General features: G+C 45.6%; 2 protein-coding genes and 1 non-coding gene across 4 annotated transcripts; 2 read left to right on the top strand and 1 right to left on the bottom strand.

Annotated features, from left to right (window-relative positions):
* The first annotated feature begins 382 nt into the window (after positions 1-382).
* On the top strand, positions 383-4,143 carry Tmem167b (transmembrane protein 167B). Its single transcript, XM_055618164.1, has 3 exons — positions 383-464; positions 2,537-2,668; positions 3,991-4,143. Exons 1-3 carry the CDS (start codon positions 455-457, stop codon positions 4,071-4,073), a joined length of 225 nt encoding a protein of 74 aa, XP_055474139.1. The 5' UTR covers positions 383-454; the 3' UTR covers positions 4,074-4,143.
* Positions 4,144-8,319: 4,176 nt separating this feature from the next.
* Positions 8,320-8,729, top strand: LOC129684940 (small Cajal body-specific RNA 2). The gene has a single exon (XR_008721421.1). It is a non-coding gene; the product is annotated as a small Cajal body-specific RNA 2 (non-coding RNA).
* A 3,659-nt stretch (positions 8,730-12,388) lies between these two features.
* Positions 12,389-21,405, bottom strand: Cfap276 (cilia and flagella associated protein 276). Of its 2 annotated transcripts, none has more exons than XM_055618152.1 (6): positions 21,194-21,405; positions 20,699-20,990; positions 18,237-18,353; positions 17,187-17,302; positions 15,676-15,800; positions 12,389-15,288 (listed from the first exon to the last, which is right to left on the bottom strand). In XM_055618152.1, exons 2-6 carry the CDS (start codon positions 20,777-20,779, stop codon positions 15,218-15,220), a joined length of 510 nt encoding a protein of 169 aa, XP_055474127.1. In that variant the 5' UTR covers positions 20,780-20,990; positions 21,194-21,405; the 3' UTR covers positions 12,389-15,217. The 2 variants fall into 2 exon arrangements, with proteins under 2 accessions (XP_055474127.1, XP_055474128.1); XM_055618153.1 differs by having other exon boundaries at positions 20,699-20,987; positions 21,194-21,205.
* Between the last annotated feature and the right edge of the window lie 3,213 nt (positions 21,406-24,618).

The following is a 24,618-nucleotide window of genomic DNA, read 5'->3' as shown; positions in this document are numbered from 1 at the left end:
CACACACACACACACACACACACACACACACACACACACACACACACGTATAAACACACATAGCAGCAGCCACAGCCCAAACCCTCCAGTCTTTATTTTTCAAACACACAGTCTCGATCCAGGCCACTTAGCTCGACAGGGGCGAGCAGGCAAGGGGCGAGCAGGCAGTCACCCGGTTGCCATGACCACCAAGGAAGCGTCGCAGATCACGCTCGCTTCGCCCGACGTAGGGACGCAGATGCAGGCTTGCAGGGTGGGCCCTTAGCTCGATGATCGGCTGGCTATGTCTGGGTGAGTTCGGCCGTCTTCTCTGGGCCCTCGCGCTTGCGTACTACGGCTCGTTCCCGTCACCACGGCCCGGATCGGGAAGTGTCAAGTGGGAGCCGGGTTCCCCCGCCTTCGCCGCCGCCACCGCTGAGCCCGGACCCCCTCGGCCCGGCCGGGCACTACCGCCATGACGAACGGTGAGAGCTGGGGCCTGAGCGGAGGGGGGCGGTAAGGACTGGGCCAAACGTGGCAGGCGGGGCCAGACTGACGTGGCCGTTCCTCCCGCCCCCTCCCAGCCCGGCCCCCCTGGACCCTGGGGAGCCCCTAACTCCTGCCTGGGATGCTCCTCGCAGTTTCCCTCTTCTTACGCCCGCCAGACTCCCCTAGTGCCCACACCTGACTTTTTGGTTATTACCCTGTATTCCCTTTTCTTTCTTAGAAGTCGGTTCTGGCCACTGGGGAGGTCGATCACCATAGAGTTAGTGCTGTTAGTCCCCAGGAGAGAGAGTATCATCCAGTTCCCTAAGGTGTCGTACTTTCGGACAGTAGGCTGGTTGAGTGGACCTAGAAATGCTGTCAAACCCCACAGTTTTCGGGGGAGGTGAATGTAGACAATCCCAGAAGTGTTTTGTTGTTTTTGTTTGTTTTTTAATATGACAAAACGTCTTCACTTGTTTGGCTCTGAAGTCCTAGCTGGGTGGTTCCATCTGGAGCTTCTGGCTAATGTTGCAAAGGGTGGATTTAGAAAACGCCTTTTGTTAATGATGGAGCACTTTTCCCCACTGTTTATTTAACCTAACTATCTCAGGCTGCCTCAAACATTTTTTAGTCATGATTTCCAGATTCTAGAGGATGGGTTAAGACCATTATAGTCAGGCTTTTAGGAAAGGGAGAGAGAAGGAGGGGCTCAGGGAAGCTTTGCTCATAGACTTCCATGGATTTGACACTGAAGACTGAAATGTCATCTCCTTGTGAATTTTGGCATTGTCTACAAGAGGTCATAGACGCAGAAGACTATCTATGAAAATTGTTGAGTCTATTGGTGCACTGAACTAGTGATGACATAGTTTCACTGAAGGAACAGTGTGGTCTGGAACTGGCAGGAACTGGCATACACTGGTTGGATGTAATATCCATTTGAAGCTTTCTGGGTGTTCTTACCATAGGACACAAAGTTAGAGAAGGAACATCACCCAGAGGAAGACATAATATGGACTAGGAAACAGAACATTCTGGCATAGTGACTACTGAAAAAAAATTCTACCTTAATGTAATTTATTTTGCTTACCTGTATAACACGTGTAAGAAGCAGAACTAAGAGCTTCCTCTAGTGTGTGAGCATCAGGCACATTTTTGTTTTGTTGTTTTTGAGAGTGGACTTTGCAGGACGTATGTGTCATGTCTCTAAGCCCAGCGTTGGGAAGAGGGAGGCAGGCAGACCACAAGTTTAAGGCCAGCCCTGCTGTGTCTGGAAACAAAAAAATAGGACATGGCCTCCCTTTGTAGTTTGTGCTGAGCTTTGCTAATGCCAGTGCTACAGGAGTGTATCACTGTGCCTCTTGGATATCAGTGGTTTTGTTTTGGTTTGGTTTGGTTTTTTGAGGGTTTCTCTGTGTGGTCTTGGTTGTCCTGGTCTCACTTTGTAGAACAGGTTGGCCTCGAACTCACAGAAATCTACCTGCCTCTGCCTCCCAGGTGCTGGGATAAAAGGCATGCTCCACTGCTGCCTTTTTTATCAGTTTTCCCGTCTTTCTTTTTTTTTTTTTTTTATGCACATCTTTTGTTCTGGCAGGAATCTGATGATTTTTAAGTGGTGTATCATGCTTGAAATATCAACTGAGTTTAGCAAAAGTGTAGCCATAGGAAGCTTAACTCTTGGAATGTCCATTAGGCTTTATGGTCTGACTTAACATATGCTTTACCAACACATGCAGATCTGAAAAACTTGGCTAAACACTGAACTTTCCTGTATCAGATGAGTGATTTATAACAGGAACATATGTAAATCTTTATGCTCAGACTCTGCAAATTCTTAAAGCCTAGTACTAGCACCAGTTACTCCCAAGAGACCAGAACCACACTAGTTTGCAGTGAGGGTGGGGGAGTGAAGTGGGAAAGGGGGCTGTTTACAAGCAAGGTCCAGTTGCTGGACCCTTCCTGCAGAGTGCTGGCACTGCCATTGAGGTGATCTCAGCCCGCGTTCTGGGCAGGAACACCTCTCCTGAGCTAGAGCAGCATCAAAGGCTTTCTCTTCTCCTTTATGTGACAGTGTACTCCTTGGACGGGATTCTGGTGTTTGGTTTGCTCTTTGTTTGCACCTGTGCCTACTTCAAGAAAGTCCCTCGGCTCAAGACCTGGCTGCTTTCAGAGAAGAAGGGAGTTTGGGGTGTGTTTTACAAAGGTAAGGTCTTATCTGGACACAGAGAAAAGATAGCCATTTCTGAGCGGTGTGGTTCTGTACATGAGAAGGCGCAGGGCTGGGGTTATATTTGGACTGGTCTTTGTTATGTGAGTGTGTGCTTGCTGCTGTGTACACCTGGCTCTCTGGCCCGTGAGCTTCCAGGGCTTGTCTGCCTACTTCTCCTGGAAGTGCCGAGAGTACAGACTTGTATTACTGTGACCAGATTTGATGTGGCTTCTGGGGCTTTGACTCAGGTCCTCACGATTGTGTGGTAAGTGCTTTGCCCAGGGTCTGTCAACAATATGAAATAGTCATTTGTAAAGTCGAGGGAAGAGGTAAGTTTTAACCTTGCTGTTACTTAAGGCCTACTTGTTTGTTTTGCTTCTTATCAGAAGCAAACAATACATTTTGGTATTCTAGGATTAAACAAAAGCCTACAATGCCAGGTGTGTGGCACATGCTTACAGTCCCAGCTACCTGGGAGGCCAAGAGGGGAGCTTGTTCTTGGCCTGTTAGTATTCTGTCTCATTGGGGTGAGGTGGAGATATTTTACAAGTTATATAACTTTAGGCTGGCCTGAAATTCCTCTTAGCAGGAAGAATATTCTTCCACTGATTTTTTTTTTTTTTTTAAGAGAACACGTTAGAACCTTAACTTTTAGCTTAATGAGTTCAAATATATTTCACCTTTTTTATTTTGGGCACCTTCATCAGGAATCCTATGTAATTTTTTTTTTTTTTCAAAAATGGGGTAAAATAAGGACAGGTATGGTGACACATACCTATTGCATAGTGAGTGTCTCAAAAAGGGTTGGGGAGAACAGGCATGGCAGTACCCACCTTTAATCCCAGCATTGGGAGGCAGAGGCAGGCAAGCAGGCAGATCTCTGAGTTCAAGGACATTGTTGTTCTACCTACAAATTCGAGGCCAGCAGGGCTACACAGTGAGAACCTACCTCAAAAAGTAAAAAGAGGCCAGGGCTAACCAATAGAGCTTAGAGCCTAAGGGTATTGTTGAAGAATGTTCCCAGGGGCTGGTGAGATGGCTCAGTGGATAAGAGCACTGTCTGCTCTTCCAGAGGTTCTGAGTTCAGTTCCCAGCAACCACATGGTGCTCACAACCATCCCTACTTGAATATGAGTCCCTCTTCTGTCATGCAGGTATAAACACAGATAGAATATATAAAATAAGTAAATAAATAAAAAAAGAATGTTCCCAAACTCTTGAAACCCGCAGTTCTCTTTAGAGGTTTTACAGCATCCTTTGAAAGCAAGGATTTTGTGAAGAACCAGGTGTAACATCTCTTTACGTTTGTCTCCTAGCCGCTGTGATTGGAACCCGGCTGCATGCTGCTGTTGCAATTGCCTGCATTGTAATGGCCTTTTACGTCCTGTTCATCAAATGAATTCCAAAGTACCCAGCTTATCAACTGCCAACCAAGGGGATAAAGATGAAGAAGTTGTCGGAAACCTGGACCCAGTGTAGGAGAACTCAGCTAAAATCATCCGTGTCCCCAAGATGACACTGCAGCATCTGCCTGCAATATGTGGGGAAAACTCATGGTCACAAACATTAGTTTTGCTTCAGGAGACTCCAGAAAGCCAACTCTTTTGATCTCTGTGTTAATCAGCCCTCAGCAGCAAGCCTGTATGTCCAGATAAATTAAACCCCTCAGTGATATGATTATGTACCTATTGTTTAAAATCCTGGGCTGGGTGGCAGCTCAGTGGTAGTGCATTTGCTTGGGCGTTGTCAAGGTCCTGAGTTTGATCCCGAACACTGAAAAGAACAACCTACAACTGTTCATCTATTTTGCTCTTAGTCCCTTATCACAATCTTATAAACTGAGGCTCATTGGGGAAAGATATAGGCTGTGTGAAGACTTTGTGGAAGAGGAGCCTTTTTTTTTTTTAAGACAGGCTTTCTGCATAGTCCTGGCTGTCCTGGAACTCTATGTAGAGCAAGCTAGGCTCATACTCACAGAGATCTGCCTGCCTCTGCCTCCTGAGTGCTGGAATTAAATGCGTGTGCTAGGAGATAATTTTTAAGGCTTGATTTTTTTTCATTGGCTAATTTGATCTGTTGAATGGGGGAGGAAGGTTGGGACTGGATGGGAAATAGGAGTTATGAAAGTCCAACAAATTGTTTGGCTTTTGAAATGTGTTCTTTCTGTGCATCTGGGAACTTAAGAGTGTGGTTCTCACTGCAGAAAGAACAGATTGCCATGTGCTGGTAGCTGGAGGGCTTTTCCAAGAGAACCTGAGCACATGTGAAATCCAGGGTTATCGGTAATGAGACAAGAAGCAGTGACTTGAGACAAGGAAGCAGTTTTCCACTTCTCAGTGTCCCCAAAGAAGACTTCACTCGACCAACTGATAGAGAAAATGAACCAACTCTTGTTATTTCTTAACACTTTTTTTTAACACTTTCCAAATTACTTAGTGCTACGTACCGTTACTTGGTTTTTAAATATGAATGCTGGGGAAGGGGACTACTGAAGAAATAATTGATTAATGCATTTGAAGTTCTGATAGAAGAGATAAGTAAATTTCAGTATATCAGTTCATACACTAATAAATCCATCTAGTGTACGAATTTATTGTGATGAAAGTTTTATGTAGATGGGAATTTTATTGTGTTATAAAAGATACAAGCTTGTTCTTCAATATAGGTTGTGTCTCTGCCAACTTCCAATGTTACTCATACTGCAGTATTTCACTGTCTCTGTATTTACTGTAAGACCATGAGAAACTGAAATGAGAGAAGTCATTGATATTAACACATTGGACAGCTCATATAACCCATTTATAAAATAAGCGTGTTACTGAGTAAAGGAAAATGAAGCTTTGCAGAACTGAGTGTTCAGGGCTTTTCTATGGAGTGTGAGGACTCCTGAGCAGATGATGTTAGATGACAACATTCGAAGGGAAGATCCCTCCATTCCCTCCTTGTGCCTGTAAAAGAATCAGCTGTTAGATGTGAAGTAACATCCAACGATTGATTAGATGCTACTAACATCTTCACCAATGGAAAAAAACAGGTCTAATATTAGACGATAATAATAAGCAAGGGTAGACAGTTCTGTTCACATTGAATTGTGTAGAACTGCAGTGGCCACTCACAGAAGTTAAATTCTCTTTTGTCTGCATATTGCACACGAACAAAGGTTGCTTGGAAGCTCCGGTTCTGATAGGCTTGAGTGCTTTGGGGTTGGTAGCAGTGTAGAAAGTCATCCAGTAAATGGTGCATGTGTAAGCCTCTTCCTTCAGGAATTGGTCCACAGGGCAAGTTTCAATGATTGCTGTTTTCCATGGTCATTCCTGAGGATCTTTCTTCAGGAGATAAAAGAAAAGAAATGGATCTGGAGAGATCTTGTGGCTGTGAGTTTGGGCTCTATGGACCCACCGGAAGTAGGTTCAGCACTAGTTACTTTGTATTTAAGGACATTTTCATATAGGGCTGCCATTTCCAGCTTTGCTCTATAAAAACAGCTTCATTTCTTAAACAGCTTTCATTCTGCAGCTTCTTTCATGGGTCCTCTTAGCCTAAACGCTGACTTGTTATATTTTGAGATGTTTTCCTACCAGAATGTATCAAAAAGTACATGAAGGAGCAAATAGCCTATTTCTTTTCTTGATTTTATGTAAACAGGTAAATAGAAACCTGCTGTACTTATTATTTTGTCTGATCTTTTTGTTTTGTTTTGTTTTGGCAGAGGAAAAATGATAAATTGTTCTTCTAGGGGAAGTCCTTCAGGGACGGAGGTATGAGAGTAGCAATATTGCTTCAGATTCAAGCTGGCGTCACCATGAACCCTGTGCGCCAGGGTAAAATGAAATCAGATCCTTTTTTATAGTTGAAATACCATTTTTTTATTCACCATTGTTGGCACAATCCTTGAAAATAAAATGTTTTTCCCTGTGGTTTTTGTCTGCTTTTTCTTGTGTGTTTGTTGAACTATTGAGTGCTCTCCGGTTCTGCCCATGGCCTAGCATGTTGGCTTACCTGAGTAAATACTGTTGTTTTGGTGAGCTCTTTGTAAAGCTTAATTGGATACAAGATACAGTTGAGAGGCTATGATGGCCAAGCTTTCAGGTGAGGTAGATAGCACCTCTAATACATTTAGTCAACAGGTCCACCTACTACTGTTAAAAGACAAGTGTCAGCTGGGTGTGGTGGCACCTGTCTTTAATCCCAGCGCTCAGGGAGGCAGAGGCAGGCAGATCACTGAGTCCAGCCGGGTCTACACAGAGAAACCCTGTCTCAAAAAAAGAAACCAAAGCAAGCAAGCAAACAAAAAGACAACTGTCATTTGGAATTCTTGGTGAACTTCGTTTCAATGGTTATCATGTTACTCACCCAGGCCCTTAGAAAATACCTGAGCTAATAGGATTCTGGATCATATGATGGTTACTTTCCATATTTTTTTATTGAACATACCAACTAGGAATGATACAAGTACAAATTACAGCTTTAGAACTCATTTTCTCCTAACGGCTAAAAATCTGTGCCACTCCTCACCCCTTACTGAAAAAGGACAGAGGAGGGATAGAATATTAACATGCTTTCCACAGTGGGAAGCGCATCCACCTAATTGTTCTTTCGCTCATGGAACCTGAAAATCAGATTTATTTTTATTTATTTATTTGAGTCTCACTATATAGCTCTGCTGGCCTGGAACTCAGTATGTGGACTAGACTGGCCTTGAACTCAGAGGTTCAACCTGCTTCTACCTCCCGAGTGCTGGGATTAAAGGCTTCCCCCATCAAGTTGGCAAAGAATCAGATACATTTTAATGGAATGAATGTAAATGAAAGATAAGCAATATGACTCAAGTTCGGGACAACCCGGAGGCTCTGTAAGTGATGCTACGGACACGTGGGTCTAATTTCCCCATTTTGCAGATACCCTGTCTCTTTAAGTACTCAAGCAACCTTTGATTAAACACTATTTACTGGTCTACAAGGTGGTTCAGTGGGTAAAGGCGCCGGCTACGGAAGCCACCGCCCTAAAGTCTGATTCCTCCTCACACGGTGGAAGGAGAGAACCAACTTTTGCAAGCTGTTCTTTGACCTTCACATGTACACCATGACACACTGCTCACATCCTGCCAATAAATGCGTGTGCTAAATTATCCTTAGTGTCAGGGAGAAGGCACTCCTGGAAGAGCGTTAGTGATAACCTAGGGGTGATAAAAACATGGTAACTAAATCACCACATAGAAGTCTGAGACTGCAGCATTTCATAGCTGCAAACTGTGTATCTTTTAACTTAGGGCAAAGAAAAGGTCAAATCAAAGAAAAACTAGACGGGAATATACATATTTACATTTTGTACAAACGTATATAATATATTAAAAAAAAAGCCGGGCTTTCTGTCTGCGTGTAATCTCAGCATCCCGAGGCCGAAGCGGAAGGGTCTTGAGTTTGGACACCAGGTTGGACGACTTAGACTTTCAAACCAAACACAACAAACCCCAATTCTAGCTATGGAAATCAGGGCTTCTTTCCTGGGACCTCCCAGCCACAGGGAGGCAGAAGAGAACGCTCCGGCCAAACCCGGCGCACGGGAGCCGCCCGACCACTCCGTGGTTCCTCCCAGAATCCTTTGCGACAAGACCGAGCGTTTAAAAGGGGGTGCGACTTCCGCCTCTTCGCGAGTGGGTGCGCGGCTGGGGCTGCGGATGGAGCCGAGTGTCGTGGTGCCGCGTGCATGGTGCGTGTGGGCCGAGTGGCGGTGTGAATGTGCGTGTGCGCGCGTGTGGGGACGTGCAAGGCGAGTGCGTGTCCGCCCCACGCCCCTCCCCTCGCCTACACCTTGATCTTATTTGATCGGGTCGTGACCCCCGCCCCGCCGGGCCGCCCCGAGATGAAAAGCATCCCTCCTGCGAAGCCCCTCGGCGGGGCGCTGTGCAGCGAGGCCCCCTGGGCGGTGGCGGCGCCGCGGTTCCCGAGGTCCCGCGATCGGGCCCGCGGGCCCGGCGCTCAGAAGTGATGAATTGATCAGATAGACGAGGCTGGGCCCGTCCCGGCCCGTGATTACCGAGGCGATTCTGATCTGAGCCCGGCCCCGGGACCCGGCCGCCGAGCCCTGGCTCACGCCTGCGGCCCCGTGCGCTGCAGACGCCACGCCGCCGCGTCCAGGAGGAGCCTTTGTCCCCGCAGTTTTTCTTCCCACCCTGTTTTTGAGTCGTTTTCCCCCTCCTTCGTTAGTCTGGGCTTGGTTCGTGATTTCTTTGAATGCAGACAGCGATCCTCTTAGGGCTAAAAGGCACCACGCCGTCTGCTGAGGAATATTTCTGCTAGAGAGCGTATACTAAAAAACCACAGGGTCCAGGGGCTTGCTCCATATGTAGTGAATTAGCATGGGCCGTGTATGATTTAAGGTTTTAAGGTCTTCCTCAAGCTCTTCACTTTGTATCTCAGGCTGGAATCTAGTTAGTAGTTGAGGATAACCTCGAATTCCTGAACGACTGTCTCCACCTCCCGGGCTGGGATTACAGCCATTTTACTAATACGTTGAGCTGAAAGAAAAAGACTGTGTGTGTGTGTGTGAGAGAGAGAGTATAGGTTATTGTGTGCGTGTGGAGGCCTGAGGCTGGCATCAGATCTTTAACTTCAAACCCCTCTTCACTTCCTGAGGCAGAACTCCCAGAATGCTAAGCTTCTGGTCATCTTAGCTAGTTGCACAAGACACACTCCCCTAGTGGATCTGGAAATTCGAGTCCGATCCTCACCCTTGTAGCAAACACTGTCTACTGAACCATTGCCCTACCCCTAAAATATGTTATCATTTTTTCAGTTCTTTTTTTTTTTTTTTTTTTTTCCTGCTGATTCCAGACAGTGTTTTTCTGTGTATCCTTGGCTACCCTGGAACTCATTCTGTCGACCAGGCTGGCCTCGAACTCACAGATCCTCCTCCCTTTACCTCCTGAGTGCTGGGATTAAATATGTGTGACACCGAACCCGGCAAGTCAGGGGGTTTCTTTGTTGCAGTCTTGGCTGTCCTGGAACTCGCTCTGTAGACCAGGCTGGCCTCACATTCAGAGAGATCTGCCTACCAAGTGCTGGGATTAAAGGCCTGCACCACCACGGTCTGGCATGCTAAAATAATTTTAATTGGCATACAAATCATACTTAGTTGGGGTTTTTTGGTACATCTGTACATTGTGTGATGTCTACTTTAGGGTAAGGGTCTCTGTCTCTTCACTGCAGAGCTCTCTCTCCAGCCCTGTCTGAAATCTCGTGTTACATACAGGACACATTACTGTTTTTAATACCCTCAGCATGGAATAGACCATCAGAATGATGCAGAGCAGTTGGCCAACCTTTCCCCCATCTGTCACTTGTCTCCCCGGCCTCTGGTAAATTACTGTTACACTGTCAACTCCTAGCAGAGCATTTAGCAACTTGTTTATGTGCTTTTCTGTGCGTGGCTTAATGTTCCCCAGTTCCAGATCTGTTGCATAATGGGATTTCATCCTTTTTTCCTTGGGTGTATACTCTTCTACTGTGCTGGCTAGTTTTATGTCAACGTTACACAAGCTAGAGTCTTCTGAGAGGAAGGAAAACCATCTGAGAAAATGGCCTCCGTAAGATTGGCTTGTGTAAGGCATTTCTTAATTGGTGATTGATGGGGAGGGCCCAGCCCATTGTGGGTGGTGCCAACCCCTGGGCTGGTGGTCCTGGGTTCTTAAAGAAAGGCTGAGAAAGCCTTGGAGCAAGCCAGTAAGCAGCACCCTCCATGGTCTCTGCATTATGCTCCTACCTCCAGGATCCTGCCCTGTTTCTTTCTTTTTCTTTCTTTTTTCCTTTTTCCTTTTTTTCTTTTTCTTTTTTCTTTTTCTTTCTTCTCTTTCTTCCTTTCTTTTCTTTCTTTCCTCTTTCTTTCCTTCCTTCCTTCCTTCCTTCCTTCCTTCCTTCCTTCCTTCCTTCCTTCCTTCCTTCCTTCCTTCCTTCCTTCCTTCCTTCCTTCCTCCTCCTCCTCCTCCTCCTCCTCCTCCCTCCCTCCCTTCCTTTCTTGCAATACCATGTGGGAGTATCAGCCAAATAAACCCTTTTCTCCTCAAGTTGCTTTAGTCGTTTTTTTTTTTTTCATCAAACCAATACAAATCTTAAGACAGTTGTGTACATACAGCACATTTTCTTCATCACACCAGCAAACATTTTGCCACTAAACTTTTTCCCCCACTTTATTGTGCTTGTATGTGTGCACAAGCGTTTATGGGTGTGTGAAGGTCAGCATAGCCTGTGGAAGTCATTTCTTTCCACCACGTGGGCTCCAGGGATCAAACTTAGGTTGTTGTTGGTAATTCACCAGAGAAGACTGCTTGGATATGGGTTTAAGCCAATAGAAAGTCTTTACTAGCTAGCTAGCAACTCCTCTGGATGTTTGGGACTCCCATATAACCCAGAGCTTCATCCCCAGGCTGACTGCCAGTACTTGGAATCTTTGTCTTAGTCCCGTCCTAACGGAAGTGGGGTGATTTCCAGTGAAAAGTGTATGTTGTTCTGTATTGCCTTCTATTGCTATGATAAACAGCATGACCACAAGCAACCCGAGGAGGAAAGGATTTAACAAAAGCTCAGGTAGAAACCTGAAGGTAGGAACTGAAGCAGAGACCACGAAGGAATGCTGCCTACTAGCTTACTCTCTAGGTGCACATTCAGCCACCTTGTTTATAGCTCCCAGGACCACCTGCCCAGAGGTGGCACTGCCCACAATAGGCTGTGCCTTCCCATATTGATAACTTAGAAAGTACCCTAATGGCCATGTGGCACATGCCTTTAATCCCGGCTCCTGGAAAGCAGAGGTAGATGGATCTCTGTGAGTTTGAGGCAAGCCTAGTCTACGTAGCAAGTTCCAGAACAGCCATACTGTAGAGATACAGACATGATATAGAGGCCCTGTCTCAATTAAACGTGTATATATATTCAATAAAACATGTCTCAAAATGCCTACAGACGTGTCTTTAGGCCAACCGGATAAAGGCATTTTCTCTGTTGAGGTTCCCTCTTTGCAGATGATCATAGTTTGTGTCAAGTTCACAAAAAAATTAACCAGCACATAGGGGTTTTGTTTAATTCCTAGACAGGGTTTCATTCTGAAGCTCTGCCTCTGCCTCCTGAGTGCTGGCACCAAATGCTCTACCCCACCACAGTGGCTCCAATGTGCTTCCTTAACAGCTGTGTTGAAGACCAATCGACTGGAGATGTGGAGGCTTTTCATGCTGCCCCATTGGTCTAAGTATCTATATTTATCAATACATGCTGTTTCTATTGCTACCTTTATAGTGCAGTAAGACAGGTATCATCAGCTCCAGATGTGGCTATGATGTTGGTGCGTGAGCACACGTGTGTTGGAGGGTCCTGCTGCTGAAGGTTGCAACCTCCATGACCGGACAGCTCTCTGAGATCAGCGCAGGATGGAGGGCTCTCCTCCCCCAGCGGGGCTTCCTACTCTCTGCCTGTCCTTATTTGCTCTCTTATAGAACCCAGGACCACCAACCCAGGGATGGCCCCACCTACCACAGGCTGAGCCCTCTGTCACCAATCACTAATTAAGAAAATGCCTTATAGCTGGATTTTATGGCAGCATTTTCTCAATTGAAGTTCTCTCCTTTTAAATGACTCTAGCTTGTGTCAAGTTGACATAAAACCAACCGGGCCATTCTTCAATACCTGATTTCTTCCGTTTTTATCCTGGAGGAGATGTGGGAGTCTTTTAAAAAAGATTTATTATATATATACACGAATCTCTATTTGCATGTACACCTGCATGCCAAAAGAGGGCATCAGATCACAATATAGACGGTTGTGAGCCACCATGTGGTTGCTGGGAATTGAATTTGGGTCCTCTGGAAGAGCAATCAGTGCTCTTAGCCTCTGAGCCATCTCTCCAGCCTGGAATGTTGAATTTTATCAAATGCTTTTTTTCCATCTGCTGAGATGATCATATGGGTTTTATCTTTCAGTCTGTTGACACGTTTGTTGATTTTTACATATTAAACTATCATACATATTAAACTTATTTGATCACAGTAAGTAATCCTTTTAATGTGCCATTGTATGGTTAGTACCTTGAGTTTTTGCATTTAAATTTGTCTTAATTACTGTTTTATTGCTTTGAAAAGACATCATAACCAAGGCGACTTTTTCTTTTTCTTTTTCTTTTTCTTTGGCTTTTCAAGACAGGGTTTCTCTGTGCAATAGCCCTGGCTGTCCTGGACTCACTTTGTAGACCAGGATAGGAACTCATAGAGATTCACCTGCCTCTGCCTCCTGAGTGCTGGGATTGAAGGCATAAGCCACCATGCCCAGCAATCCAAGGCAACTTTTTATTTATTTGTTTATTTTATATATTTGAATGTTCTACCTGCATGGCAGAAGAGGGCATCAGATGCCTATTCAGATGGTCTGAGACACCATGTGGTTGCTGAGAATTGAACTCATGACCTCTGGAGGAGCAGACAGTGCTCTCAACCTCTGAGCTAGCTATCCAGCCCAAGGCAACTTTTTAAAGAAAACATTTAATTGGAACATTGCTTACAGTTTCCGAGGATTAGTCCATGACCATCACAGCAGGGGACATGGCAGCAGTCATGGTGTGGACTTCTGAAACCTCAAAGCCCACGCCTAGGGACGCAACTCCTTCAACAAGGCCACACCTCCTAATCCCTACAGAACAGTCCACCAGTTGGGAAACAGTCAAATATGGGAGCCTAGCCGGAAGAGGTGGTGCATACCTTTTAACCCCAACCTATTCTTATTCAAACCACCATAATGTTCATTACAGATATAGGTCTTTAAGTTTTCCTTTTTTAAAAAAAGATGTGTGCACGTGAGAGGGTGCTTATATGTGTGTAATATGTATTTAAGTGTGCATAAATGTGAGTGTGAATGTGTGAGCATATGCATATGTGTGTGAGAGCATGAGTCAGTGTGTGTGTGTGTGTGTAAGAGTATGTGTATCTTTATCTTTAGTTTTGGATCAGGCTAATGCTGCCCTGAGAAATGAAATTGTGAGAATTCCTTCTTGTTCAAATTTTCAGAATGAGTGCTCTCAGGCTGACGTTGAACTCATTATATAGCCAAGGACAATCAATCCTGAATTCCTGATATTCCTGTCTCAGCTTCCCAGTGTGGAAACTTCATATTGCCACATGGCAGCAGATGCTAACTGAGGAAACTGAAGGTTTTTTTTTAGAATATTTTTAAACATTTTTTTGTAATTTATTTAATTTTCATTTTATGTTGAAGGTGTCAGACCCCTCGGAATTGGTGGTAGAGACAGTTATGAGCTGCCATGTAGGTGCTGGGAATTGAACCCAAGGTCCTTTGGAAGAACGGACAGCGCTCTTAACCACTGAGCCATCTCTCCAGCCCCTGGAAGATTTTAATATAAAGGGAATATGGCAGTTCCTGGGAAAACAACTCCCTTTGTATCTGACTTATAAATGACGAAATGCTGTCAGACTTAATTAGACATGGGACTTTCTACAATTCTTCTGTCTCTACCTGCTGAGGGCTGGAATTATAAGTCTGTACCACTACACATACCTTATAGTGCAGTATTCAAAAGGTCATTGGGCCATTTTTGCCCAAACTTTTTTGTGACAACAGATTCTTTTAGTGATAGGTACTTTTTTTCAATTAAAAAAAATTTTTTTGTGCATGTTTGTGCCGATTCCCATGCCCCTGCTTACACACCTGTGCAGGCCGGAGGTTAAAGCTGGGTATTTTCCTCTCTCTCTGTCTGCCTTGTTATTTGATTGTTTGAGACAGGATCTCTCATAGAACCTGGAACTCAGTCGATTCTGATAGACTGGCCGGCCAGCAAGCCCCCGGGATTGCCTTTCTCGCCCTCATCCCTGCCCCCAGATGTTCTGGGGATCCAAACCTCAGGCTCTCGTGCTTGCGCTTCATCTGCTGAGCCACCTCCTCAGCACCATGACTTGTAAGATCAGCAATCATGTTAAGGCGTCCAATTTTTTGGAACCTTGAAATCCAAACATCAAGTTTTGGAATTGATGCTTGTGAGGGTTGGAGCTATGTGCCACAGGCAAAATTAACACAGAAAAGAGAGTTGACTCCAGGTGGTGGCAGAGTCAGAGACTGAGCAATGGCAAGGAACAGGGCCAGGGAAATGGAGCTCTCACAGAAAAGCAGATGACCAAACTCTAGAGGTCTAAAATCTGTTCATGTGACCTTCACAGTTAGCATCTTGGAGTTCTTAGTATCATAGTGATAACCTGCTGATTAAAAGAACGGGCTATGTCTATTTCCTGTTTCCCTGACCTTTAGTGCCGATGCATCCCATCCAAACCAGTGTTGTCCTGTCCTAAATCCTTACTTCTGCCAAAATGACTTTCCAAGGTGCAATTTTACCCAACAGAAGTAGTTTCTAGAATCGGGGGATTTTCATTAGTTTAAGAGTGGTCAAAAGTGCCACGGGCAACAGACACTTCAGGCTTCATCTTGAACAAACCTATTTACTGAAGATGGGAGGCAAGATGTTCCACTATGATGAAACTGGCCTGGTTTGTCACCACTAGGTGGAGAAGAAGCCACCATCCGTTTTTCGGGAGTAACCTCCATTGGTGGCTGCAGTATGAGGAGACACTGTGAAGAGGAGAGAATGGTTTGAGGCTGGGATTTCAGACCCTTTGGCCCTGCCCACTTTTAATCCTTTAATCGACGCATTTATTGGCACAGTGAGAAAATTCTTGAAAAGGTGGGAAGCTGAGATAGGACGGACTGACTGACGGAGGTTAACTAAGGTCTCTACTCCCGAGTTTATATCCTGTGCTCGCCCTGCTCAAAATGTCTGAATTCCCTAGTTCTACTGCCAGCGTGTCACCTAGTATTAGTGTAGTGGGTGACAACTTAATCTCAGATTCCTGCCCCCTGTAGTCTCTGATCTTTCCTTTCAGCCAGTCACCCCACGCCTCTGGTTGCTGGTCATTCTCTAGCACTACCCATGTGCTCACCCTGTCTCCTAATCCTCACCTATGGATCCCTGGATGCTATGGATGGACTCTTTCTTAGGGCTAATCCAGTGCCTGATGTTAGCCCGGGAAGTAATGGGTGCTGGAGGAGCCTGGAGAGATTCTCCAGGAAACTGCATCTGCTTCCTAGAAAATGGTGGGAGGAGAACAGGGGAGAGTAAAATGAATCAGAAAGCAAACCATGAGGGGGAAAGATCGTTTTCTAAGACCTCAAGTCCAAGGCTCTGTTAGAGTAATTTATTTACACCTGATGTAATTATCATCTCGGAGGCCTACTGCCTCCATCTACTAACCTAGGCCTAGTCCTGGAAGCTTCTAGACTCTGTAAAATCTAATCCTAAAATGTTTTCAGCCTCTGAGACTTACTGCTGAATAAGCTCACCCTTTCTTGTTCTTTCTGAACTCTGGCTAGCTGGTTCAACTCAGCTGTTATGGCTCAAACTCCTCTTCCAGCTGACTCCATCTTGGTTTCTGACTGAATTGCTCTGCTTCGTCTCATACTAACTTTGGCAATATGTTCGAGTCTTGTTCTTATTCTCTGGCTCATTCTGTCTTCACCTGTGTCTAGGTTGCTCTCTCTACAACTTGTCTCTGTAAACTTTTCTAATTAAACTGCCTCTGAATTCCATGAACTGAACTGCCACAAACTCAGTTCCATTGCACTGCCTCTCAAGTCACTGACTCAACTAATCTGCCTTAACAGAACTGATTAGAACTCAGATATTTGCATGCCTTTGTCTCCTGAGTTTTGGGATTAAAGTTGTATACCATCACACCTGGACCTAAACTCTTCTTTACCTAACACTTGCTCTATACCAGGCTGGCCTTAAACTCAAGGGATCTGTTTGCCTCTGTCTCCTGGGATTAAAGTGTCTGTATTCCACCTGGAGTAGCCAGGTTGCTAGATTAAAGTTCTTCTACAAGGCTTTTTTTATCTTCTATAATTATTAAAGCATTTGTTTGTTTATCTAGATGAATTTAGGTTGATAGATGAACTAGCCAATTGAGGATTTCTGCTTATTTTAAAAACATGAAAAAAAGTCTGGAGAAATGGTTCAGTGGTTAAGAGCAGTGGCTGCTCTTCCAAAGGCCCTGAGTTCAATTCCCCAGCACCCACACGGCACCTCATAACCATCTGTAGTCACGTGTGACCTGATGCCCTTTTCTGGTGTGAAAATGTACATACAGGCAGGTGACCCATATACATCAATAAATAAATCTTTAAAAAATGAAATCTAGAAACGAGGGCTAAGAATATAGCTTGGTGGTACAGCACTTTCACAGCGATGAGTAACGTCCTAGGTTTGACCCCCCGCACATTTAAAACATTTAAGACAAAAACACACTATGCTGTAGCTTAAAACACACACACACACACACACACACACACACACACACACACACACACACCCAAGTATGGACTTGTTCATAGTCCCAGGTGTCATTTTACCTTCTGCAATTGGTGGTAGGGTGTCATCCTTAAGGTCGAGAGGGTCTGATCCCATCACTTACTTACGGATATCCTCAGTAGTCTCCTGTTGCAACAATATCTCAGTTTTGTTCTTGAATATCCCGGTGTGGTGGTCATACAAGGCTGCTAAGCGGAAATCCAGATCATCCTTTGGTATCTACAAAGGGATCAGCCCTCTCACAGTGAACTTGGTTGCTTTGTGCCTTGACTCTAGTCAGACTGTCTCCAGCTATTGTATTCAGATCGTATTCAGCTCTCCTATCCCCCGGAATAGTGGAAATGCACCAGCTCCTAACAAGACATTGTACATGATGACGACGACGTCTGAACTCTTGTCAATAAGAATGATCTTTTAGCCAGGCGTGCCGGCACACACCTTTAGGCCCAGCACTTGAGAGGCAGGGGCAGGTGGATCTCTGTGTGTTCAAGGCCAGCCTGATCAACAAAGTGAATGTAGGACAGAATGATCTCTTATTGTTAGGCTATGTTACTGGTGACACAGAAAAATTGTCTTTGATTGGCTTTAACCTTACCTCATTTATGGTCATATCCAGCCTTTGATGGTTTTTGTTTTTGTTTTATTTTGTGTTTGAGACAGTGTTTCTCTGTGTAGCCCTGGCTGTCCTGGAACTTGCTCTTTTGACCAGGCTGGCCTATAACTCGGAGTTCTGCCTTGCCTCTGCCTCCCAAGTGCTGGGAGAGGTTCTGTGCACCACCACTGTCCAGACCATCCTTTGATTTGGTACAGTGTGTAAGAAGAAATTTGATAAAAATGATTTGGACCAAGTCTTGTGACTTAATAGGTTGTGTGGATCTGGTAAGACCTTGAACTGGGGAAGAAAAGGAAATATGCTGAGGTACTTCAGGTGTGCTGACAAGTGCCTGTAATCCCAGCACTCAGGAGCCTGAGGCAGGAGGATTGAGAGTCCCAGGCCGTTCTGAGCTACTTACTAAGTCTGAGGGCAGCTTTGTCTATGTAGCAAGGCTCTATCAAAAACAAAACAAAACAAACAAAACAAACAAAGAAACAAGGAAGTGTATTCATTGAGGCTACGTGGATGCAAAAGAAATGGCATTTCAATGCTAAGTACCTTAGGATCAAAAAAGTAGGCTTCTCGCCTCTTGGAGGTGATCGTGGCTTTTGCGTTGAGCCGGGTCCAGGGTTCCTGATGCTGAGCAAGGTGAGCTGGGTTCTTATTCAGCAATTTCTGCGAGAGGAACCACATGCCAGACTTGGTTAGAGGACGTCTTGCTGGTGCAGTGTGGGTCATGGACATCACCGGGCTCCATCCCATTCTACGTGACATTTTTACACCTCAGACATTTTACACCTCAGAAGGACAGCTACAGAGAGGCATGGCAGCAGGGGCTGGGCTCCCTAAGCTTTCTGAGTGAGAAATGACCGAAATGGGCCAGAGAAACAGAAGCAGCTGGTGGATCAGGAAGTAGAGGAGGGGTCTCAGGGAACAGGTCAGAAAGATGACACATTCGTATTTAGAAGTTCCAAGTTCGGAGAAACGATGAAAGTTCTAATTAACAGAAACCTGGAAGTGTATGGTGTAGTGGAAGTTTTGGTTCCTTTAAAACCTCAGTTATGGGCTTTAGAGATGGCTCAGAGGTTAAGAGCACTGGCTGCTCTTCCAGAGGTCCTGAGTTCGATTCCCAGCAACCACATGGTGGCTCACAGCCATCTATGAGATCTGTTGCCCTCTTCTGGTATGCAGGTTTACATGCAGACAGAACCCTGTATACATAATAAATGAATAAATGTTTAAAATAAAAACCTCAGTTATGTTATGTAAACATATTTTTGTTTTAATCCCAGGTGTGGGATTTGGGGTTGCTTTAGTTTGTCCACAGCTGTTATCTATGATTATCTGATGCTCTGGTTTGCCAGCTACAGATAGTTTACTGGTTCCGGGAGAACCAGATGGGATTGCTGCTTTCCCTACTGTTGCCCATTCCTGCTGCTGCTGCTGCTGCTGCATTTGTGGTTTGCTACATTTGTGGTTTGCTGGATATCCTGACTATAAAGATTGGACTTGCCCTAAGGAACTACATCCCTAAACAGCAGGAAGTAGTCTAAAGAGGTCTATGTCTCCCACTAACCTTCTTTCTCTATCTGGTGTTGGGGTGTTGGAAGGGACTGGGGTAAAGGGAGGTAGAGATAGAAGAATCTCATAAAATCGATTTTAAAAAATATACATGCTACGGTGTGGCTTGCTGGAGAGCTGGGAACAAACAAGACAGCAAGTTGTGCACATGCAGTAGCAGTCGAGGCCTGCAGAAAAAGAGCTTGACCAAAAGGCTCCATGAGGACAATATTTTCACTGGGCTGGGGAGGGTTCCATGAGAGGCAATGGGGAACAAAGTCAGAATGTGTGGGTCTAGGTGAGAAAAAGATTATGCAGGAAAGACTAACTCGTGGAGGAAAGGAACCCCAGAAAAAAAGCTCGCTGGACACTCGGCTCTTATCAACCCCAAAGACATTAGTGAGAAAAACAAAAGGTTGATTTTCCTTGGATATAAAGATGAACATTTTCGCCACTGTATCACCGGCACCAAGCACACTGACCTAACGTATGTATTTAGAAACTATGCCCTGATAGAACCAATTCTTGAACTCTAGGGAGCACTCCCATCCAGCCTCTCCTTACCTGATTTTTCGTTTCTTCTTCCTAACCTCTCTCTCTCTCTCACCCTTTTCACATGTTTCAGTTAACTCATCTGGATGTCACTTACCTTCTCCCCCTTCAAGTTCCTATTCTCAGGAAACTCTACCTGTGGCTCCTTCACAATACATGTGCCACTGAGGCAGGCCGAGAGTTCCTGATCCTCCTGCCTTTGCCCACCAAGTGCTGGGACCACAGGCACGTGCTTTACTTGTCTATGCATTTTTGACTGATGCTGTTGCTGGCCTGTCTTCCCCATGAAGCTAACTGGACAGTAACTACCTCTGAGTTTAGACTATGCCCTCAGTGTTTAGCAGATAAATAACAAATATCAAGTAAAAGGAAGTTCGTTGGTGTTGTTACCAAGCTCAACTTACCACCTAATTCACTTTATTGTGCACCTCTTCAAATATCCCAAATACTTATACTAGAAAAAGATGGCTTGTATTTCCAGACCACTGAAAACAATTACATTAAACACACATATGTACAAATGTGTTCTTGCATCAACCGAAGGACAGAGGTATCGTGAAGACTTGCTTGAGGTCTGGCCTGGTGTCTTTCAGAGGATTCTTTTCTATTCCACATCTCATCTGTCTTTGGACTACAGATTTCTAAACAAGAGAAAAGGGTAGCTTGGTGGAAACCAGCTTCCCCATCACCTATATTAGTCATTGCTTCGACGGGCCTTGTTCTTCTATATTAGACTTCATTCCCTCTGCTCAAAACCACTTCCGGAACATTAGCAAACCCTAAAAGTGGTCCTAGGAGACAGGCAGAAAACAGATCGCTCTGGTACTCGGTGATCTCACTAGAGTTAGGTTACCATGAATCTGCTGGAGACCCTACAGGGAAATTTGCTGAGGAAATTTCACGTGTACCTTAGCGGTCCGCGGATTTCCCAAGTTGTTGTCTTCATCACTTATCACAGCGTGCGAGAAAGATTCTTGAGTGTGAGGCATGCTTAAAGACCCAGGGACACACGTTTATTCCCTGGAGATCAACGCGGCCGCAGCAGGACCTGGCTCGCTGAGGGTACCTGGTCCCAAGTGTTTGGAACGCCCAGTTTTCAGTTGCCCGGCAACTACCCCTCCGTTTATGACTGAGAGGTATTCCCTTCGAGAGATGCGCCACCTGGCGGTTCAACTCAGAAGGTTCCTTGGGAGGAGGCTGCTGTGGATACGGAGGAAAGGAGACCTCAGTTGGAAAACGCTGGCTTCCCACCACACGGGAGTTCTGCAAAAGCTGACGAAGGAAGTCCTAAAAGATGACCCAAAGGTCTCCTTCCCACCTCCACCCAAAACCAAAACAAACCAACCGTCCCCATTTTCAAAGCAGAGTAAGAGAATGTGTTAAAAAAAAAAAAAAAATCTCACGCGTCCTGCTTGGAAAATTATCCTTTTGCTGTTTAACTACGCAGACGTCAGGGTTGCTCATTGAGCCGGCTGTAAAAACATTGATGGATTTGGCGGGGTGGGAGGATGCAGGTAGCTTTATTGCAGTTAGTGCTGGGGTCACTCTAAGGAGTGGAAGGTGGCGATGACGGCTGTCTTCCCTTTAACGTTTCACATGATGCAAGATGAGAGATGCTTAGAAACAGCCCCTGGCCAGGAAGAGCGGCAATAGGGGCGAAATGAGCGGCTGCAGATGGTTTGGAGGCTTCTTCTGCGGCGTGCTTTACGTAAGCCTGTTGGGTTAGTTGCAAACCCCGGCGCGCGCAATCCCACGCCGCGCGCCAGCGGTGGCGGCTGCCATGGAGACCGGCAGGTGAGCCACAGAGGTTCGCGTGGTTCCTGCCCCACCCGCGCTGAGCGAAGAAGATGCGGTTGTCAAGGCGACGTAGATAGGAGGAGGAGAGGACCGAGGGAGGAGGAAGGATGGGCGGCCTTGGCGTAGCCGCAGGGAGGTGACTGAAGCGAGCCCGGCCCCTTGCATCCTCCCGGCTGTGTACCTCCCTCTTCTTTTTTTTTCCTCCTTCTGCCGGCATAAGCAGCCGCCGCAGCACCTGAGCCGTTACAGCCGCTGGCTCAGGACAGCGCTATGGCTGAGCCTGGTCACAACCCTCGTCCCTCTGCCAGAGGCGGAGGAAGAACGGGAAGGCGCACATCCCGGCTTCTGTGGCTGTTGCTCTGGGCTGGGACCACCTTCCAGGTGACCCTGGGAACCGGACCCGAGCTTCACGCCTGCAAAGAGGTACTGCCCACCCCACCCCCCTTGACCTACTCTCACTTTGGCTTAAAAAAAAAATTATATATTTTTTTTAAAAAAAGCTGAGATCCAGATAGAGACCTTGGGTGGGGGTGTCAGTCACAGTTTCAGGGGCCACGGAGTTCAAATTTCTCGAGGGATGAGTAGGGGTTGCGGGGGAGGGAAGCAGGCTGGTGTCGTCATAGGAGAGGCCAGCCCATTGGAGGAGTCCTAAAATAGATCACCCAGCTCTTGGCGGCCCTGGCTCGGGAGTAAGGTCCGAAGGAGTGACAGCTCTCAGAGAGAGAAAGAAGACAGGAGTTGCTTTCCAGATGGCTGAAATGACCTAGAAAGTGGTTGAAAACAGAGAGGCCAAACAGAAAGAGGAAAGGAGGGGACGGGTAGTAGAGCGGAGTTGGAAGCCCTGGGGCTTGAGGCTGGGAAGCTGGGGAGAGGGAGCCTTAGGATCCCAGTGTGTGCCCTGCAGCCGCTAACTGTGGCCTTGCTGTGACGCGCTGGCTGTTCCCTTGCGCACCTTGTTTGGTGTTTAGCGCGTGTCCCACCTTTCCTCGATTTTGAATTCTTTAACATATTTTCTCCCACTCTCTCTGCTAACATATGCCATAAGTCGTTTTCAAGTCCTCTCTAAAGTGTTAGCGACATAATTTAGACAATAAGTAGAGAAAGGTCTTCTAAACAAAAAGGTGTGTTTTGAAAATTATTTTTGGGGGGCTGGGGTGATATGATAAGACATTAAGAGCAGCAAAATTAAATAGTTTCTGTATTAGTGAAATAACAATATTTAGTTGTGCTCTGGGTGACTTTAAAAAAACATATGGTAGCAGCAACAATGATATATTTACAAGGACTACGTTGGGGAAGGCAGAATAAAATACACCTACGCAAAATGTGAGGTATTTGAAAACATTTCGAAAGTCTAGCACTGTAGGAGGAATGTTAGACGTCAAATGTAGCTAAGGTTTTGAGGGGTTAAGATAGTCCTTTTGAGTCACTAGTGTTAACTAACCATGCCAGTACAGTCCCACGAGGAGATGTATCATTATGTGGTCCTAAGCATTCGTCTCTCCACACATAGCAAATCATGAAAGAAGCAAGTGGGAGTTTTACATGAATACAGTTTTTGACTTAAAAGATGTATTAATATCTAAAGTGGCCCACAGAGGCCGGGCGTGGTGGCATGCCCCTTCGATCCCAGAACTTGCAGAGGCAGGCAGATCTCTGTGAGCCTGAGGCCAGCCTGGTCTACAGAGCAAGTTCCAGGACACTGCACATCATGTAGGAAAACTCTGTCTCAAAACAAACAAACAAAACAAAACAAGCCAACAAAAGTGGCCCATGGGGATGACGAGTTGGCTCAGTGATTTAAGGGAACTTGCTGATTTCTTAGAGAATCTGAATTCAGTTCCCAAAACCCATACGGTTGCTTGCAGCCATTTGTAATTCCAGTTTGGGGGCTTGACACTCTCTCTTGGTCTCTGAGGGCACTGCATATATGTGGTACTCATTCACGCATACAGGCAAGCACTCATACACATAAATTAAAAAAAAAAAAAATAAAGTGACCCCATGGCTGGGATGCAGCTACAAGAACCATTTTAACCCCTCAACACTTGAGCTAGGCTAGACATTTAACATTCCTTCTACAGTGCTAGACTTTTGACATGTCCTCAGCGCGCTCACAGTTTGCATAGTTGATAGAGTGCTTGCTTAGCAGGCATGAAGCCCTGCTCACATTCCCCAGTACTGAATAAACCAGATGTGATGGCACATGTCTGTAATCTCAGCACTTGAGAGCAGCAGGATCAGAAATTCAAGGTCACCCTCAGCCTCACGTCGGCTCCACAGTCAGCCTCTGTCCTTCATGTGCACGCTGTGAGATGTGTATACCCATTTCCATACATTTATCATAAATATACACATCACACACACACACACACACTGGGAAGAAAATCAGCAATAACTGCAAAGTGACTCCAGTCATTGGGCTTTTTAGAAGTTTTATTAGTCCCAATTATACCCTGACCATGGCCATCTACACTTTTTAATTAAATTATTATTTTTTATATTAATTACAGTTTATTCACTTTTTATCCCAGCTGTAGCCCCCTCCCTCCCTCCCAATTCCACCCTCCCTCTCTCATCTCCTTCCATGCCCCTCTCCAAGTCCACTGATAGGCAAGGTCCTCCTCCCCTTCCATCTGACCCTAGATTATTAGGTCTTATCAGGACTGGCTGCGTTTGTCTTCCTCTGTGGCCTAGCAAGGCTGCTTCTCCCTCAGGGGGAGGTGATCAGAGAGCCAGCCACTGAGTTCATGTCAGAGACAGTTCCTGTTCCCCTTACTAGGAAACCCACTTGGAGACTGAGCTGCCATGGGCTACGTCTGAGCAGGGATTCTAGGTTATATCCATTAATGGTCCTTGGTTAGAGCATCAGTCTCAGAAAAGACCCCTGGGCCCAGATATTTTGGTTCTGTTGCTCTCCTTGTGGAGCTCCTGTCTTCTTCAGGTCTTATTTCTCCCCCTTCTTTCATAAGATTCCCTGCACTCTGCCCAAAGTTTGGTTATTCATCTGCTTTGATACCCTGCTGGATAG

Source organism: Psammomys obesus, unplaced genomic scaffold (assembly GCF_907164565.1).
Source record: "Psammomys obesus unplaced genomic scaffold, mPsaObe1.curated_primary_1811, whole genome shotgun sequence".
NCBI classification, from domain to species: Eukaryota; Metazoa; Chordata; class Mammalia; order Rodentia; family Muridae; genus Psammomys; species Psammomys obesus.
The sequence above is the reverse complement of the archived record's forward strand: the minus strand, read 5'-3'. Positions and strand labels throughout refer to the sequence as shown.